At 35.2% G+C, this 18,308-nt stretch overlaps 1 protein-coding gene across 2 annotated transcripts; it reads left to right on the top strand.

Annotated features, from left to right (window-relative positions):
- The first annotated feature begins 4,250 nt into the window (after positions 1-4,250).
- On the top strand, positions 4,251-17,017 carry LOC123921090 (folate transporter 1, chloroplastic-like). Of its 2 annotated transcripts, none has more exons than XM_045973485.1 (11): positions 4,251-4,550; positions 4,640-4,716; positions 5,515-5,591; positions 6,139-6,232; positions 7,458-7,551; positions 8,056-8,129; positions 9,666-9,779; positions 16,057-16,128; positions 16,255-16,275; positions 16,377-16,444; positions 16,703-17,017. In XM_045973485.1, exons 1-11 carry the CDS (start codon positions 4,427-4,429, stop codon positions 16,833-16,835), a joined length of 948 nt encoding a protein of 315 aa, XP_045829441.1. In that variant the 5' UTR covers positions 4,251-4,426; the 3' UTR covers positions 16,836-17,017. The 2 variants fall into 2 exon arrangements, with proteins under 2 accessions (XP_045829441.1, XP_045829442.1); XM_045973486.1 differs by having other exon boundaries at positions 9,669-9,779.
- Positions 17,018-18,308: the final 1,291 nt, after the last annotated feature.

Here is an 18,308-nt window from a genome sequence, read left to right on the forward strand (position 1 = left end):
TATGTTATTGCTCCACGTCATATAATTGGTGATTTGGCAGAATATATCGTTAGTATTGATTATTTTCCATTATCGGTATATGTTCTATTTTCTTGATATAAAATATCTTGTTCAAAGAGAAAAATATCAAATATATTCTCTTTTTTCTATTTATTTACAAAAACTATAAAATATCTTATAGTGTTCACTAACTTGGTAGTCAATTGTTATAAAAAATAGGGTTAAATATGTTTTGGTTCCTAGAGTTTCTCAGAATTTTTGTTTTAGTCCCTGAAGTTTGTTTTCACACTTTTTAGTCCCTGAAGTTTCATCGGTCAATGTTTTTAGTCCCTACTTTTCATTCAAATCGTGCGTACCATTTAAAATTTTAATTTTTTTCTGCGGTCATGATTAGCACATTATATGAATATTTGTTACAAAAGTTTAAATTTTTTTAATAGAAGATGAATTAAATATGAATTTTTTAGTTTTTTGCACATAAAAATTCATAAATAATTCATCTTATGTTAAAAAATTCTAAATTTTTATCGGAGATGTTCTTATAATATTATAAACATGAATACAAAAAAATTATTTAAAAATGTGAAAGTATACACGCATTGAATGAAAAGTAGTGACTAAAAACATTGACTGATGAAACTTCAATGACTAAAAAGTGTGAAAACAAACTTCAGGGACTAAAACATAAATTTTGGAAAACCATAGTGACCAAAAACATATTTAACCCTAAAAAATAAAAAGGTTGGGTGGATTATTATAAATTTTCTAAATTCAGAATATGAAAGGAAAAAAAACATAAATTATTAAATGGGAATTTTAAATTAAAAAATATATAATTATTAAGATAAATTGTTTCAATGCGAATAAGTCATTATTTATGTTTATTAACTTATATGGTATATGCAGTCAAATTTTTTTTTTTTTTGTCAAGTTGCCTAGTGTCTAGAAAATTCACCTTAAAAGTGAATAAGTGGAGTATCTCGGGTTCAAACACAGGCTCCTGCACATAAAGTGTGATGTCCCTATCAACTGAGTTACGCTCGCGGGACAAAAAAAATGTGTATTTATATATAAGGTGTAATGTAATTATAAATTAGTTAAGGAAACAAGTGTATTATTTTTATTTTGGTCAAGGAAAAAAGTGTATTCTTAATCACCCTTATAAATAAATTATAATGATTATCGCATCAGTGTGACTCCTTTTTGTTGAGTTTATGACGATTTATCATGAGTTAAAAATTGATAAAAAAATGAGATATGCGAGAATTTTGTGCTATTAAGATTCTCAAACTCGTATTGATCTTGCCATAAAAGACTATAACATGTTTTCAATGTTACACAATTATTATTGCAAATATCCGGATATAACGATGAATTGATAAGTTACCCTCTCATTCTTTTTCTTTTCTATTTGATTCAAGGTCGCACTCTTATTCTTTTAAGGAAAAAACAAATTTAATGGAAGTTTTTTTACTAAGTTAGGATTGATAAACGAAAATTATAAATTTGATAGGTCTCATTAACATATCAATTAATTTTCAATTTATTAAAAAAAATTATGGTCATGGATAATATATGATATAAACTTTCAATCTAATAATAAATTTTGTGAATTTTATATTCATTATAATAATATTCACCACTTTTGCAAGGTGCGAAAGACTTTTTCTTTTTTGAAGCAGAATGAACTCATTGCATCTCATTCAATGTAATAGAAGAGTTACAACTAGGTGGATAAAAATGATGAACACTGGGCTAGAGTCTAGGCTGATGTAAAGACGCTCTAGCAAGATTCTGAGCGACTCTATTGGTCTGCCTCCTAACATAAGCTATGTTGTAACTAGCATTATAAATGAAAAGGGAACTACAAGTTGAGAGCAAAGTATCAAGCTCATTCGCATACAGACAATCATTACGCAAAGCATTCACAACCTGTTGACAGTCACTTTCGAAGATACCATTAGACGAAGCGAGCGCGATAGCATGCTTCATTGCAGTAGCTTCACATTCGCAGTAACTACAAAAGGGAAATATCATAGTACATGCTTGGACAAAGGAATCCATGCTATCACGAAAGCATATACCGATACCGAATTTCCCTCCTGTCATTAAAATAACTCCATCAACATTACACTTTAGCCAATTTGTAGAAGGTTTCTCCCAAGTTAGCACGTGAGCAGGCGTATGATCCGTATTAAGCATATTGCGGTACTAATTAAAGTCCCGAATCAAGTCTGAAGCAAGCCTACAAGAGGTCGTCGGGTTCACTTGTTTATTCTCCCAAATTCATTCATTATGCGCTCGCCAAATACTCCAAAGTACGACAACAAAGAGCGGTTGTTTAGTCTTTTGCATACTTGAAATAATGGAGAAAATAATCGAGGAGAAGCTACCGCTTTGATGGAATTGATGCTCAAGACTTTGCTAAAGATTTGCCTCATTCAAATACGGGATATATCATAGGCACAATCCGTAAAGAGGTGCAATCCATCTTGAAGTGCGCCATTGTAGAGAGCGCAAACAGTTTGACATTGAACACAACTGCTATGAAGATTAAATCTAGTGGGAAGACAACATCGTAGCAATATCCAACAAAAGTGTTTTAATTTTGGAGGAAGTCGCATATCCCATATTATGCGCCATTCACCATTCACCATTCACCCGGAGGGAACTGTCATTAACACAAGATTCAAATAGAGACGATAGTTCCCATGGGGGCAATTATAGGGCGCATATTAGTTTGGGAACGAATCCAAGAATCGGTCCAAACATTAATATTACTTCCGTCGTCAATCTTCCATCCATAGCCAAGTGAAAGTAAAAGAATAGTGCTATATATACTTTTCCATTTATAACTTGGATTGTGCCTAATATTTACTACCTCCAAAAAATCATTTCTAAAAAAATATTTAATTTTGAGAACTCATTAAAAAGAGAGGAAGAGTTTGTAATCAACTTCCATCTAAGGTGCGAAAGACTAAAAAAAAAAAAAAAAAAAAGACTAAATTGCAGTTTTGGCCCCCCACGTTTCATAATTGTGCGATTTTGGCCCTCCACGTTTCACATGTGCGATTTTGGCCCCCCACGTTTCATAATTGTGCGATTTTGGCCCCTCACGTTTCAAATGTGCGATTTTGGCCCCCAGGTTTGCCCCATTTTGCATTTTTTGGTCCCCGTTAACTATTTTGACCAAAAATTGCTCACATGAAATATTTTTGACACGTGCCTTAATTGTATTGGCCAACCAAAATTTATTATTATTATTTTAAAAAAAAAAAAATTAAGAAAGGTCACGTGACTTTTGTTTTTGGGGGGTTAATTATTATTTTTTTGACAAAATAGGTGCAAAAAATGGAACCAAGATCTCATCTTCTTCTCCATCAGTAAAACAATCTCTTTGATCAATTTCTTCAGGTTATATCACAGCTTTCCAAACAAAATTCGAAAAAGCCTTATGACTGCTCGTGAATTGCCTCATATCACTCATCGGCGGTGCGTTATTCCGTTCACCGACAAACCCAGAATTACCATCCGATTTCCTTTCCATAAATTTCGGTTTGGATTGTGTGAAATAGCCTCTGAAACTTTGATTTCTTGACCTCCGTTGTCAGCATATTTACGAGGCAAATGTTTGACGCAGGAAAAGGAAAGTTGAAAGTTGTTGGTAGAGTTGGTGTTGGGATTGATAATGTGTATCTACAAGCTGCTACTGAATTTGAGAGACTCACTAGGAAACTACTTCATAGGAAACTGCTTCCTAATTTCTAATTGTATTAAATTATCATCGTGTATCTACCAATTATTCCTAATTTGGTGTTGGTAAAGAATTACAAGTGTTAAAGACAATTAGGAAACGTGGAATGTTTATATATGCACTTTGTGCATTATTAGTATATGTAAATATTACATTTAGTATCAATGAAGAGACTCATTTAGTATCAAAACCAAATCTTGTATTCTTTAAACAATTAAGACACGTGTCAAAAATATTCCATGTCAGCAATTTTTGGTTAAAATAGTCAAAGGGACCAAGAAATGCAAAAGGGGGCAAACATGGGGGGCCAAAATAGCACATGTGAAACGTGGGTGGTCAAAATCGCACAATTATGAAACGTGGGGGCCAAAATCACACAATTATGAAACGTGGGGGCCAAAATCACACAATTATGAAACGTGGGGCCAAAACTGCAATTTAGCCAATAAAAAATTCGGTTAGTATGAACATTTTTTTTTGGTTTGATGCATCTAAATTTCGCACGCGCAAGCTTACAATACAACTTGTTAGTTGATGAGACAGAGTCCAGAAAAGACAATCTTCGATTCACACTTCACCGTCGCGTTCTACCGTTCTCCATTTTCCCACTGTACGACGCGTCCTAAATTCTCTTCTTAAACCAATTCCACTCTCAAATTCAAATCTTCCCATATGTCAACGGGATCGCCCAAGCGCCAACAATGGCAATGGGAAAACGCCACCGCCGGAGCCGCCGCAGGATTCGCCACAGTCGCTGTTATGCATCCCCTCGACGTTGTCCGAACTAGGTTTCAAGGTTTTCCCTCTTTTTCGTCTCTTTTTTTTCTTCTTCAGATTTTCCCTACCTTCTATTCAATTTTCTGAAAGCATTGCTTGATTTCGCAGTTAACGATGGTCGAGTCTCTCATCTTCCCAGTTACAAGAACACCGCTCATGCCATTTTCACCATTACTCGCACCGAGGTTTGTGTTCTGTAATTCAACAATCATCAATCACTTGTTTTGGTTCGTGAATATTTCACTGTTAGGTATACATTGAGACTTGTTAATATAGCCTATTTTTCATGAATATATACATTGAATATTTCACTGTTAAACTCACTATGGTTTCTGGTACTATTAGTTAACATTAAGAGAAATTGAATAAAATCTCGGGAATTGAGATTTTAAGTTAAGGGTGTCACTCATAGTGATGTCAATACAAACCGAGTTTTTGGTGACAAATTGTTGTATCAAGCTAGGTAAGATGTGCAACTTGACAGGTTTGGATCATAGGCTTTGATGTCTTTTGTTCCACTTATAATTGACCGGTTTGGTGTTAGTAACTTGACATCTTTTGCGAATTTCAATAGGAGATTGTTAGTAATAGGCCTCATAACATGATGACCTATGTTAGAAAGAAGCCCAAAGATACAATTATGCTTGGGGCTTACACTATATAATATTAGTCACTTGTTTATTTAATATATTATAGTCTGTTTGTTTAGTTATTAGTAACTGCTATAGGAAGTTAGAATAATAAACAAAGTTGCAAAGGAAAATAGGGGCATTCAAATATTTGGAGACTGGTTGGTTGGGAGAGACTAGGCTCTCAAATTCCTAGAGGATTCTTATCCTTTTCATAATTTCCTTTGTAATTTACAGTTCAGTGTGTTGTATTCTTCTTCTGTAAGGATTGCAGAAGTTATATCTATAGTTAAGAATCCTTTTCAGTGTGTCATACAAGAACGTGCTACTTATGTGCCATGATTTGTCTTGCAGGGATTAAGAGGGCTATATGCTGGCTTTCTTCCTGGGGTTCTTGGGTCAACTATATCATGGGGTTTATATTTCTTTTTGTAAGTACCAATTTCAATTATTGAAGATAATTGTATACTATTGAGTAAAATTTCAATCTCTCATTTTTATGCTCGCTTTGAGAGAATGATATTATATAAGGATGTCAGATTCTTTATTTTCACATCTTATGTTTGTGCATGTAGTATGCATCTTCTCTGATTAAATTTTAACTTGTTTCAGTGAGTGTGAATGTGTGATTCTCTCTTCTCTCACGCACGTAGCTTATTTTTCTTAGTCAGGGCCAAATCAATATATTGTAATCTACAGTACATGGTGATGGACTAAATATTTTGTTCTCTGTCTAAAACATGCATGACACTCTCTATTCATTAGTAGCTAAGGACTACTTTTCAGTATCAATGTGTTTGTACGATGGGACACTTTATTAAACCGGGTAGTTTCATCTAACACCATTTTTTTTGGAAAATTACATTGCTTGTTTTTTTATCAAGTCAAAGGATTGTCTCTCTTCCCGTTTTTTCACTTCACTGGTTGCTTTCCTAGAAGACTAAAGTCACCATCCCCTCCTTTTTCTTACAATTGTAGCTATGACAAAGCTAAACAAAGATATGCTAGGAGCAGAGAGGAGAAGTTGAGCCCAGGTCTTCATCTTGCCTCAGCTGCGGAAGCAGGAGCTTTGGTGAGTGTTCAAAAATACAATATTATGAATGGACATCCGCACTTATAATTCATAATACGATATTTGATAAGATAATATGTTGTTCTTCAATTATGCTAGCATTTTGTTGTTGCAGCTTTGAGCTCAAGAGTGGAGTTGGGAACCTCTCCATTTTGTATTCTTTCCATTTTCTCCATTATTGTATGGTTTTGGAAACATAAATACAAAAGTGTGACATTAAATGAGTTTATACACTCCAAAATATTTTAAAACTTTGGTAATGGAAGAAATTGAAATAATAAAAAACAGAGAGGATCCTAGCATATCTTTGTTTATTTCCAATGAAGTCCTACTGCCACTTGTAATTCAGTTTAATATCAAACAGGAGGAAATTAAATTGTATATAGAGCCTGTTTAGATTGACTTATTTGAACTTGTCTAATGATATAATCACTTGTTTGTAAGACTGCTTAGTAGAGTTTACGGAAACAACTTATGACATATCTAAAATATTTTAAAACTTTGGTAATGGAAGTGCTTTTCGTAAAACTGTATTAAGGGTGTGTTTGTTTTAGCTTTTTTTAAAAATGATTTTTATAGTGTATTTTGTTTTTGCGTTAAAAGTTTTTTAACAAATATTTTTTTTTTTATAAAAGCTTCAAATGAAAAATTGGTTTAAATAACTTCTCTTAAAATGTTGTTTTAAGTATTTCATCATTTTCTTACAAATTTTTTTGGATCATAAAATTTCAAAAAAAGTCTCTAAAAAAGTAAGCTATTTCAAATAGCTTTTCATAAAATTCATTTTGTTAGAGATAGGTTTTTTTTTAAAAATTGTGATTTTTATTAAGTTAAAATTGCTAACATAAATATTTAAGTTATTGAATGTCAAAATAACTCTTAATTTATAAAAAGATGAATTTGAAATAACTTTTACTATTTTTAATTAAGTTATCATAAAAATCATTTTTAAAAATACAAAGAAAAAATCACTTTTTTTAAAGCTAAAACAAATGTACCCTAAATGTATTTCCGATGATAATCGTTGCTTGAATAGTATGCGAGGATGGAAATAACATGCTTAACTTTACTACTTGCTTATCTGTGTGCAGATATTTGAGATATTGCTTACCTTTCATAGTTGAATGTTTAGGGCTCCAACACCAACAGAACATATTTGGCAAATTCCTGAATGGGATCAAAACATGAACTTACAGTCATTTTGATTTCCTTCACTTATTGTCAGGTTTGCTTGTGCACAAATCCTGTTTGGGTAGTGAAGACAAGATTGCAGCTTCAGACTCCTCTTCACCAGACACGGCCATACTCTGGGCTATATGGTCTACTCTCAATCTTACATTAGCTTTATATTCTGAACTGTTCACTTTCGGGTTAATTTTTGTGATGTTGAAGTCTTTCATACTCGGTCTCTAGAGGTAGCTATAGTTTAATAGCTTAATTACTATCTTTTACATGTAGACTTTCTTAATCTCAATCACCTTACCCAAACTGAGCTAGGAATTAGTATTTATATGCTGAAAGATAGCTCATTTTTACTGACTGATTCAATTGGAGTCACAGTATCTGGTCGGATGTTTATACTTATCCAAAAAAGGCCATGGGAAATTTTGGTATTTATATCAATACTATATGTGTTAAAGCATCTATATTGAGTCCCTAATTACTACCTGGTACTCAATCATCCCATTCCTTTCAAGTTTCAACTATCTAAAAGCTAAACCATGATAGTCACAGTATATTCTGCTTATTATGGTTATATATTCACTATTATATGAATTGCTAACCAGCCATGACATTTTTTTATCTGTAAAATCAAATATCAGATGCATTTAGGACCATAATGAGGGAAGAAGGATTTAGTGCCCTTTACAGGGGGATTGTTCCAGGTTTATTTCTGGTATGTTGCTGGCTCTTGTTATCTTTCCTGTCGATCTTACTTAAAATTATAATTGAACATGATAATGTGTCGAGTTGAGCTTAAATAAAGATAAAAGGTCTTTAAAGAAAAAAATATATAAAAGATAAGTGGATAATTAACGTTGAGCCAGTTGCAACTAACCACTACGAACTCTTAAATTCTACCCGCCAATTAAACCCATAAACTATCAGAAGCCTCACAATAGATCCTTTGATTCAATTAATGTCAAGTTAGAATTGGAATTAGTTTATCATGTGATTTTCACATGGTCACTAACACATGTTAGTTAGCATAATTTGTCTATTGTGATGAACTGGTTATTATATATACTGTAACAAAAAATATATTTTATATTATATAATATTATATTACACACACACTCATCATTATATGATTTGCTAACAATTCACAAATTTGCATCTTTTAAAATTAAACAGTCATGCATTTACGTCCATTATTTGGGAAGAAGGATTTAGTGCACTTTACAGAGGGATTGTTCCAGGTCTTTTTCTGGTATGTAGCTTGATTTTGTTATTCCAGTCAATCTTGGCACTTAAAATTTAATGAAAGATTAAAAATAATGTGCGGAATTGTGGGTCTTTCTTTTCCAAACTTCAATGAACATAACGCTAGTTGCAACTAGCCATTAGGAACTTGAATACACCAATTAAATCCATAGACTATTAGAAGCATCACAGTCGATCCTTCATTCAATTTCTATTAAATGTTACAGAATTTATTTGTCATGTGATTGTCGATCACTAACACATGTCATCGTATGACTTGGTCATATCGTTTCCAGCAATCACTTGTATTCCATGCTAAAAATTAAAATCATGTGACCAAGCTCATGGCCTCTATCATGATCAAACATCTTGTTAGAGATATAAAATCATTCATGAATCACCCCTCCTAACGATTTAGATTTTAGTGTCCGTGACATGGAATTAGAGCCTTTGATATATAGTCAAGTGTTTGATGAGCCACGTTGCTCTCACTCTTCTACGGGAGTACATAGAATGAGAAGTATAGCTACTGCCTACGGGAGTGCATTCTTTATCCTTTTTCTCTGTTCAATTTTTGGTTGTTTCTTGCATGGTAATGTGTTGAGAATTATTTAGGCAGATAATGAAAAATGATGAATGAACACACACGCGCGCACACACACACATCATGGACAGTTTGCACACACACTATTCCAAAGTATTTATAATTTAGGAACATTTTGTCTTAGCAGTGTAATAAACAATATCAAAAGAGAAATTCTATAAAGCAGTTTCAGAAATGGAAATTTAATTATATAAAATCTATACCTCATGCTCACGGTGATTTTTTATTGAAGTGTTTTAGTGTTGTTATTTTACAATTGTCAAGCTTTCTATAGTTTATTTTTATATCTTTTGACAGCATTATTAGTTTTTAAATCTTGATGACTATATTAAGTATCGAAAAAATCATGTATGATATTGTCTTCTTGTTGCTTATAGAGAGCTTGCTTGAATTTGTGCGCTTCAGCAGGTCTCTCATGGTGCTATTCAGTTCACAGCTTACGAAGAGCTTCGTAAAACTATTATTGATTTGAAGAGCAAGAGAAGTGAAACACAACATCAAAACCCTGATCAACTGTTGGTAAGTTAATGGACCTTTGGGTCCATTTAAATCTGATAAGTCGTACGTACTGGACTATTTAAATTTTGTAAATGATTGTTTGGTTGGTGATTGGCCTTTTGAGTTACTTGTATGGCCGAGTTCTTGTTCCCATACACCATTGCTCCAATTTGGTAGAGCAAAGTGACACATTTCCAGAATCATGACCCCCAATGTTTGTTGCTTGTATGTGTGATAGTGGATACCTAGAATTTTGACTTGATCATAAGCTATCTTGGTCATGATTTATCTAAGCTGATATTAGTTGTGTCAGTTAGCTTAATAACTATTTTGTTGCGTGAATGTTCATTAGAGCATGTTTGTAGAAGAGTTATTGAATTCCCAATAAGGAATGTGGAGCAAATGGAGGGTAGTCCATTTGTTAGATATAGAGGAAAACTAATAAAAACTATAAGCTAGACTGTTAAGAAGGATTGAGATTTAAATAGTTTGTCACTAGACATGATTTGTGATAGGATAATCTTGTCACTTGAACTGTGCGCTTGGGTTCACGTTGTGGGAAAGAATTTGTTGTGAAATATATCACTTGTGTGATACATATTGGCTCTTTCATCGGTGCCTCAAACCTTTTTGCGAAATGATGGGTTAAAACACACAGATAGTAAAAGGAAAGGGAATAGATGTAATTTTATTGATATAGAATTGTAATTGCAAACAGAAAGATCCACAATTACAGGGAAATACTCAATAACAGAAAAGCTGGAAATAACAAATTGGTAAGAGATACCAATCCCAAGAGCACAAGTGCTCCCAAGCCACTATGACAGCGACCTTCTCAAAACTCACAGAATACGTGAATCCTTATTCTCTTTTTACTAGTACTATATATAACCTAATTCTTTGCCACGTCATCATTGATTATTCCTTTTGCTTTCTTTCTAGAATAAAACTTCCATACTCTTGGCTTAGGCCCAAAGTCTTCAAGGCCCACATCTTCAATTATATTTCTATCAACTCCCACCTCCTTAAGTAAAACCTTGTCCTCAAGGTTGAATTCAGGGAACTGGCCACGCAAAAACTCAGTGTCTTCCCAGGTCACATCATCTGCAGCTTTGTTCTTCCACTGGATTAGACTTTGATGAACTTCAGTATTTCCTTGCAAAATAACTCTGGAGCCTAACACTTTCTCTGGATACACATCACTTTCCACAGCAATTTCCAAATCCTTAGGCAACTCTCCTTGCACTTGATAATTGCCCACAGCACACTTCAATAAAGAAATGTGAAAAACAGGGTGAATCTTAGAATCAGGAGGCAATTGTAACTTGTAAGCCACTGCACCAACTCTTGCTATAATCTGAAAAGGTCCAAAAAACCTTGCAGCCAATTTCTGATGCATCCTTCTGACAACTGACTGTTGCCTATGAGGTCTTAATTTGAGAAAGACCCATTCTCCAACTTCAAAACACAAATCCCTTCTTTTCTTGTTGGCATATCTTGCCATCTGATCTTGAGCACGCAACAAGTGATCTTTGAGTTGTTTTAGAGCCTCATCTCTGTCAGTCAATTCCACTGCAACTGCAGCTACCTTAGTTTCATTAGATAAAAACCTCAATAAAGGAGGAGGTTTCCTCCCATACACTACCTCAAAAGGAGTTGTTCCTATAGATACATGGAAGGTCGTATTATACCAAAACTCTGCCCATGCTACCCACAAAGACCAAGTCTTAGGATGATCAGATGCAAAGCACCTAAGATAGCTTTCCAAACACCTATTTATCACTTCCGTCTGCCCATCTGTTTCAGGGTGGTATGCTGAACTCATTTTTAATTTTGTCCCTTGTAATTTAAACAACTCCATCCAAAAATGACTCACAAACAAAGGATCCCTGTCACTAATTATAGAATTAGGAATGCCATGCAGTCTCACCACTTCCTTCATAAAGAGTTCAGCAATTGTTTTGTTTCAATAGAATGAAATGACTGTATTTGGACAGTCTGTCCACCACCACCAGTACAGCCTCATATCCTTTTGACTTTGGCAAACCAGTAATAAAGTCTAAGGATAAATCTTCCCACACCCTATTGGGAATTGGTAACGGCTGTAACAAACCACCAGGAGTAGTAGCACTGTACTTTTGCCTCTGGCAAACATCACAAGATCTGACATAATCCCTTACACTTTTCTGCATCCCCACCCAATATAAAGAATCAGCCATTCTCCTGTATGTCCTCAGAAACCCTGAGTGCCCTCCACTAGGGGTGCTATGGTATTCTTCCAATAACCAAGGAATAGAAGGTGAGTGAGGAGATAACACCAGTCTATCATGATAAAGTAGCACTCCCTGTTTCACCTCAAAACCAGGCTTTGTTTCTGGAGACTCTTGAACTTCCAGCATTAATTTTTTAATGTAAGAATCATTGGTTAATTCATCCAATAATTTCTGTCTATCAGCCCATAAGGGAAATGAAATGATTGTATTCATTTCTCCCTCATCAAAACACCTAGACAGTGCATCAGCTGCTCGATTTTCTGATCCTGGTTTGTACTTCACTTCAAATTGATACCCTAACAATTTTGCTACCCAACATTGTTGATCAGGAGATGAAACTCTTTGCTGCAAAAAATGCTTCAAGCTTTTGTGATCTGTGTATACAATAAACTCTCTGCCCAGCAAATAATGTCTCCAATGTTGGATACTCAACACAAGGGCCATCAATTCCTTCTCATAAACAGACTTTGCAAGATTACCATCAGATAATGCTTTACTAAAGAAAGCAACAGGTTGTCTCTTCTGCATCAACACAGCCCCTATACCTCTGCCTGCAGCATCACACTCGACCTCAAGTGGTATCTCAAAGTTAGGCAAAATTAAAACAGGAGAAGAAGTCATGATCTCCTTCATTTCAGCAAAGGCTTGATCAGCCTCCAAACCCCACTTGAAATTGTCTTTCTTAGTTAACTCAGTGAGGGGCTTGGCTATCTTTCCATAGTTCTTGATAAACTTTCTATAATATCCAGTCAATCCCAAAAAACCACGAACTCCCTTAACATTTCTTGGTTTAGGCCAGTCAATAACACATTTAATCTTCTCAGGATCTACTGCCACACCTGCTCCAGAGATGATATGACCAAGATAGTCAACCTGGGTACTTCCAAATTTACATTTGGCCTCATTAGCCATAAAACAATTATCGAGTAAAACCGACATCACCAACCGTAAATGAGTTTGATGTTCACTAATATTCTTGCTGTAAACTAGAATATCATCAAAAAACACCAAAACAAATTTCCTTAAGTAAGGCCTAAACATGTCATTCATAGTAGCTTGAAATGTGGCTGGTGCATTCATTAACCCAAAAGGCATGACTAAATATTCATAATGGCCATTGTGTGTTCTAAAGGCCGTTTTGGAAATATCATTTTCATGCATTCTTATTTGGTGGTATCCAGATTTGAGGTCAATTTTTGAAAACACAGTAGAACCATATAGCTCATCTAATAGCTCCTCAACTATAGGAATAGGATACTTATCTGGAATTGTAGCTTTATTTAAGGCACGATAATCCACACACATCCTCCAACTATTATCCTTTTTCTTCACCAATATGACAGGACTTGAGAATGAACTCATGCTTGGTCTCACAACCCCTGCTTTCAGCAATTCAGCCACTTGTCTTTCAATTTCCCCTTTTTGATGATGTGGGTATCTGTAGGGCCTGACATTAATGTCTCCATGATCATGGTACAGTTTAATCTGATGCACTTGACTCCTTTCAGGAGGTAACTGAATACTGTTGCTGAACACCTCTTTAAAGTCTTCCAAAATCGAACTCAGCTCTTTGGGAATTTCTGCCTTACTTGTTTCCATTGATTGCAATTGAGTCCACAACCACCCTAGCCCTTCTCTTCTCTGATCGTTATCCAAATAAGAGTTAAGATAACCTTGTTTGATAACTTTGTTACCCAAACCTTGCAATTTCACCAATCTATTGTCACAAGAAAATTGCATAGTTAGGGCCTTCCAATCCATCACAACTTTCCCCAAAGTGCTCAACCAAGATACTCCTAACACCATGTCCATTCCTCCTAATTCCAGTACAAACGCATCCACCACTATCTCACACTCCCCCATCTTCATCTTCAACCCTTCACATACTCCTTCCGTCCACACTTTGTGTCCATCACCGAGTTTGATGTTCCTAGCTTTTGTAGGGGTAATGGCAAGACCTAAAGCAGATGTTACTTTAGGTGAGATAAAATTATGACTTGCACCACTGTCTATCAGCACCAGCAATTCCACATTATGTATTATGCCTTCAACCTTCATGGTGTGGGATTCACCCATACTACCCAACACACCCATAAGTTTGCACTCCACCTCTTCTTCTCCTTCACTTTCAAGAGAAATTTCCTCCAAATTGACAATCTCACCTTCTTCGTTCATCACTTCCCCATCTCCCAAAATCAAAACCCTTAAAGATTTCTCAGGACATTTATGCAAAGTTGGATGATACTTACCACCACATTTGAAACATAAACCCTTGACTCTCCTTTCCTCCATCTCTTCACTGTGGAAACTTCGAACACCCCTCCACCGCTCACCAGAACGTTGTCCACCATCTTTTTTTCGCGCAGAAGAAAGCAACGACGCGTTCGAATTGGTGTTTGATCCAGTTGACCCTGTTTTTGAGTTCGGGTTTGACCCACCCGCTTGAAACAGACGGTTAGAGTCTTTGAGTTGAGACCCATTTTTGTTATTTAATGACCCGGCCCAATCTCTTTGGCCCAAACCGTAACTTCCCTTCCTTACATAACGACGTTCAACATGGTCTTCTTCTTTCAGTTCTCCTTCCACATCTTTAGCAATACGCATCATCTCCATGCGACTGCGAGGATTGAGAGTTTGCACCCTTCTCCGAATCTGGGGTTTTAACCCACTCATGAAATAACCCAGATATTGTTCTTCTGGTAAGCGACCCACTTGAGAAGACAAGAGCTCAAAAGACTCAACGAATTCTTCAACAGTCCCACTCTGTTTCAGTGTTGCTAATTCCTCAAAAGGATTTTCCAATCTTCTACCTCCGTATCGTGCAATTAACGCTTTCTTCAACTTCTCCCATGACAAATCATCCTCTGTCTCCATCAAGAGATTAAACCAATGAATGGTTGATCCCTCCATGCTCAGCCGAGCAAGCTTAACGCGCATATCATCCAACGTTCCTTGTACATCAAAGTAGATCTCAGCACGCGTGATCCACGCAACTGGATCTTCTCCCTCAAACAAAGGAAGTTTCACCTTCTTACCAGCCAATCGAGATTCACTTTGTGACGAATCTCCAACAGATGTTTCTCCTTCTGGGCTTGGTGCTCTCTTGCCTGCTTGCTTGCTCAATTCAGCAAGAATCACGCTCTGTTGCTGCATTTGACGAACGAGTTCATCGAGTGTGGTATTAACGGCAACCATCTGAGTCTCCAAAGCATCGACACGATCACCCATCTTAGGCTTAGTAACTCTCGGTGGCATCAACAAACCCTAATTAGGGTGTAGCAGATCCGGTAGGTCGGACCAATTGATGGGTTAAAACACACAGATAGTAAAAGGAAAGGAAATAGATGTAATTTTATTGATATAGAATTGTAATTGCAAACAGAAAGATCCACAATTACAGGGAAATACTCAATAACAGAAAAGCTGGAAATAACAAATTGGTAAGAGATACCAATCCCAAGAGCACAAGTGCTCCCAAGCCACTATGACAGCGACCTTCTCAAAACTCACAGAATACGTGAATCCTTATTCTCTTTTTACTAGTACTATATATAACCTAATTCTTTGCCACGTCATCATTGATTATTCCTTTTGCTTTCTTTCTAGAATAAAACTTCCATACTCTTGGCTTAGGCCCAAAGTCTTCAAGGCCCACATCTTCAATTATATTTCTATCACGAAACTTCTTGTTAAGTTGTTTACATGGCTACATGGAATTCCTTCAGATTTTAAGGCTTTATTAAGTTGTTTACATGGCTACATGGAATTCCTTCAGATTTCAAGGCCTTATTAAGTTGTTTACATGGCTACATGGAATTTTGGGATATTTTAAATGAGAGAAATGTAGCTTTATGCATATTTTATATTTCCTTTGTGATAATAAGCTCATGGCTTTTTAAGACATATTTTGAGTCTTGTACTCTTAGAACCTGCTATAGTGCTATTGATGCTTATAAATTATTTCATTTGAATGTTATATGCAAATGCAATTACTCAATGTTTTGATATTTTATTCGTTTCCCCAGAATTCTGTTGATTATGCGGTTCTTGGAGCAACATCAAAAGTTGCCGCAATACTTCTAACATATCCATTTCAGGTACAACTCTGCCTCTCTGTCTTTTAAATGTGAAGGATTTCAACTCTAGTGTCCTTAAACATAATATCAATCATAAGAAGTCGCTTTCTCGTGTGGCATACTGATTTTTCCTTCCTCTTTTTTCAGGTTATACGGTCTCGTTTGCAGGTACTAGAGTATGGTTACAAGGATAGGGATAATACACAGTGCTTATCTTTTAATTGTGTATATTTCTCAAAGCTAGACTGAAACTTCTTTTTTTTCTGCAGCAACGGCCTGGTGGTGATGGGATACCAAGATATATGGACAGTTGGCATGTTGTGAAACAAACGGCACGGTACATATTAAAACCCATCCAGGTTTATTCTGTATATTTTCATGGACTTATTACCAGGAAAGGTGAAATTGGGTTAAGAACAATATTATGATAAACGTCGTTGACTACACAATAGGTTGACTCTCGTGTAACACTGCCAATGAATTATAAAGACTGACGTTACTTTTGTGTATCCATATAATCCATATTTGACATGCTCTTGATAATTTCAAATTGAACCAATCTTTTGTTATTATTGATTGTGTTCTGTTCTTGCAGATTTGAAAGTGTCCGAGGTTTTTACAAGGGAATCACGCCAAACCTCTTGAAAAATGTTCCTGCTTCTTCAATAACATTTATTGTTTATGAAAATGTTCTAAAACTACTTAAACTGGCTAGAAGGAATGACTGATTATTTTTCTCTTCATATTTTTTCTCTTTTTCTTTTTAGGTGTTTAGTCTCTGATTTGTTATTTAAAGCATAGAAAAATCACTCATTTTTCCCATCACTTTTTAACGATGGGATGCACACTATGTGATCCAATAATGCGGATGCAATTATTGAAAGCATTCTTGCCAGAATTCCACGTTTCATCTATTTCATGTCCTAGATTGCGGATATAATTTGATCAACAAAATTACTGTACCCTTTTTGTTATCTGATATTTCCTTCACATTTGTTTTAGGAACTGAAGCTATATATTGCCAACATATCGTATGCCATTTTAACCTTGTATTGCGGAAATATACAAGCTGGTCTTTGAAAAATACTCAAGTCTTTAACAGCATTTTCAAGAAAAATACTCATTCTCAAGTTCTAGGTTAGCTTGGCCCAACTCAGTGATAGCTAGGCTCAGTGCACAGTCATTGGAAATTTTCTCATCCCACCCACTCACTTTCTCCCCTACCCCCTAGCAATTCGGAAAACGTTTTTCGAATTTTTTATAGTGTAAATTTTACACTAGAAAAACAGTTCGGAACGTATTTTCCGAATTTTTTTGCATGCTAGGGGATTAGGCGAGAAAGTGAGTGAGATGAGAAAATTTCCAGTCATTGAGGATAGACTCGGTTTGATCTCAAGAATGGAATTCACACACAAATCTTGATATGAGCAAGAAAGGATTAAAAAGAGAGATTCGTTGAAAGGGAAGGAGTATTATTCACTTATCACTTGGTGACAATTGTCACATATTACAAGGGTACTTGTATGAGTGTTACTTGCATAGCAATGCACTAACTCATAGCAACTAACTCAAAACCAACTCAACCATTTTACAACACTCATTTAACTACCTTCAACTGAATTTAAAAATTCTAACTACCATGTTGCTTCTCATACAAGTAATCAATTTAGCTCTTCTGAATTAAACACAAAAATCATATGTAGATTTGGGAGTCCTTAATTGTTTAGAATATGATATGATGCATACCCATTATCCTCAAAGGATGTTTTGGACACTATCTCCGCTACATTATTGAATCAACACATTCTTTTTTTAGGTGTCTTTTTTAAAAATCTCAATGTGCACTTAGGGATTTGGATTTACTGCTGTGGGATATCCCCACAGTTTCACAAAGCAAATCCCTATCTGCCCTTACTAATCTGGTGCTCAAAATATATGTGCATGTTACATTCATTTGAGCTACTTTCTTTCATGGCTACTTCACATAATACTTTTTTTTTTGGAAAAGCAAAATTTGTATTAAAGAGTGAATTTCACACAAGATATACTAAATTCACTACTCAAAATCAAGCGGCCTTAAACAAATGCCAAAATTACTACAATTTGGATGCATCAAATACAGTCTTGAAGTGTAAAAAAATGAAAAATGTAGTATTCAAACTCTAATTCTAACAATAATGTGTTTTTGGTCTAGTATCTTA

The sequence above is a fragment of the Trifolium pratense genome, linkage group LG4 (assembly GCF_020283565.1).
Source record: "Trifolium pratense cultivar HEN17-A07 linkage group LG4, ARS_RC_1.1, whole genome shotgun sequence".
In the NCBI taxonomy this organism is placed as follows: domain Eukaryota; kingdom Viridiplantae; phylum Streptophyta; class Magnoliopsida; order Fabales; family Fabaceae; genus Trifolium; species Trifolium pratense.

Bases quoted from the DNA above. Each gene is read 5' to 3' on its own strand.
- LOC123921090 (XM_045973485.1), top strand. From the start codon at position 4,427: ATGTCAACGGGATCGCCCAAGCGCCAACAATGGCAATGGGAAAACGCC. The intron at 4,717-5,514 runs GTTTGTGTTCTG...TTTGTCTTGCAG, and splicing joins TCACCATTACTCGCACCGAG to GGATTAAGAGGGCTATATGC. The intron at 16,129-16,254 runs GTACAACTCTGC...CTCTTTTTTCAG, and splicing joins TTCTAACATATCCATTTCAG to GTTATACGGTCTCGTTTGCA.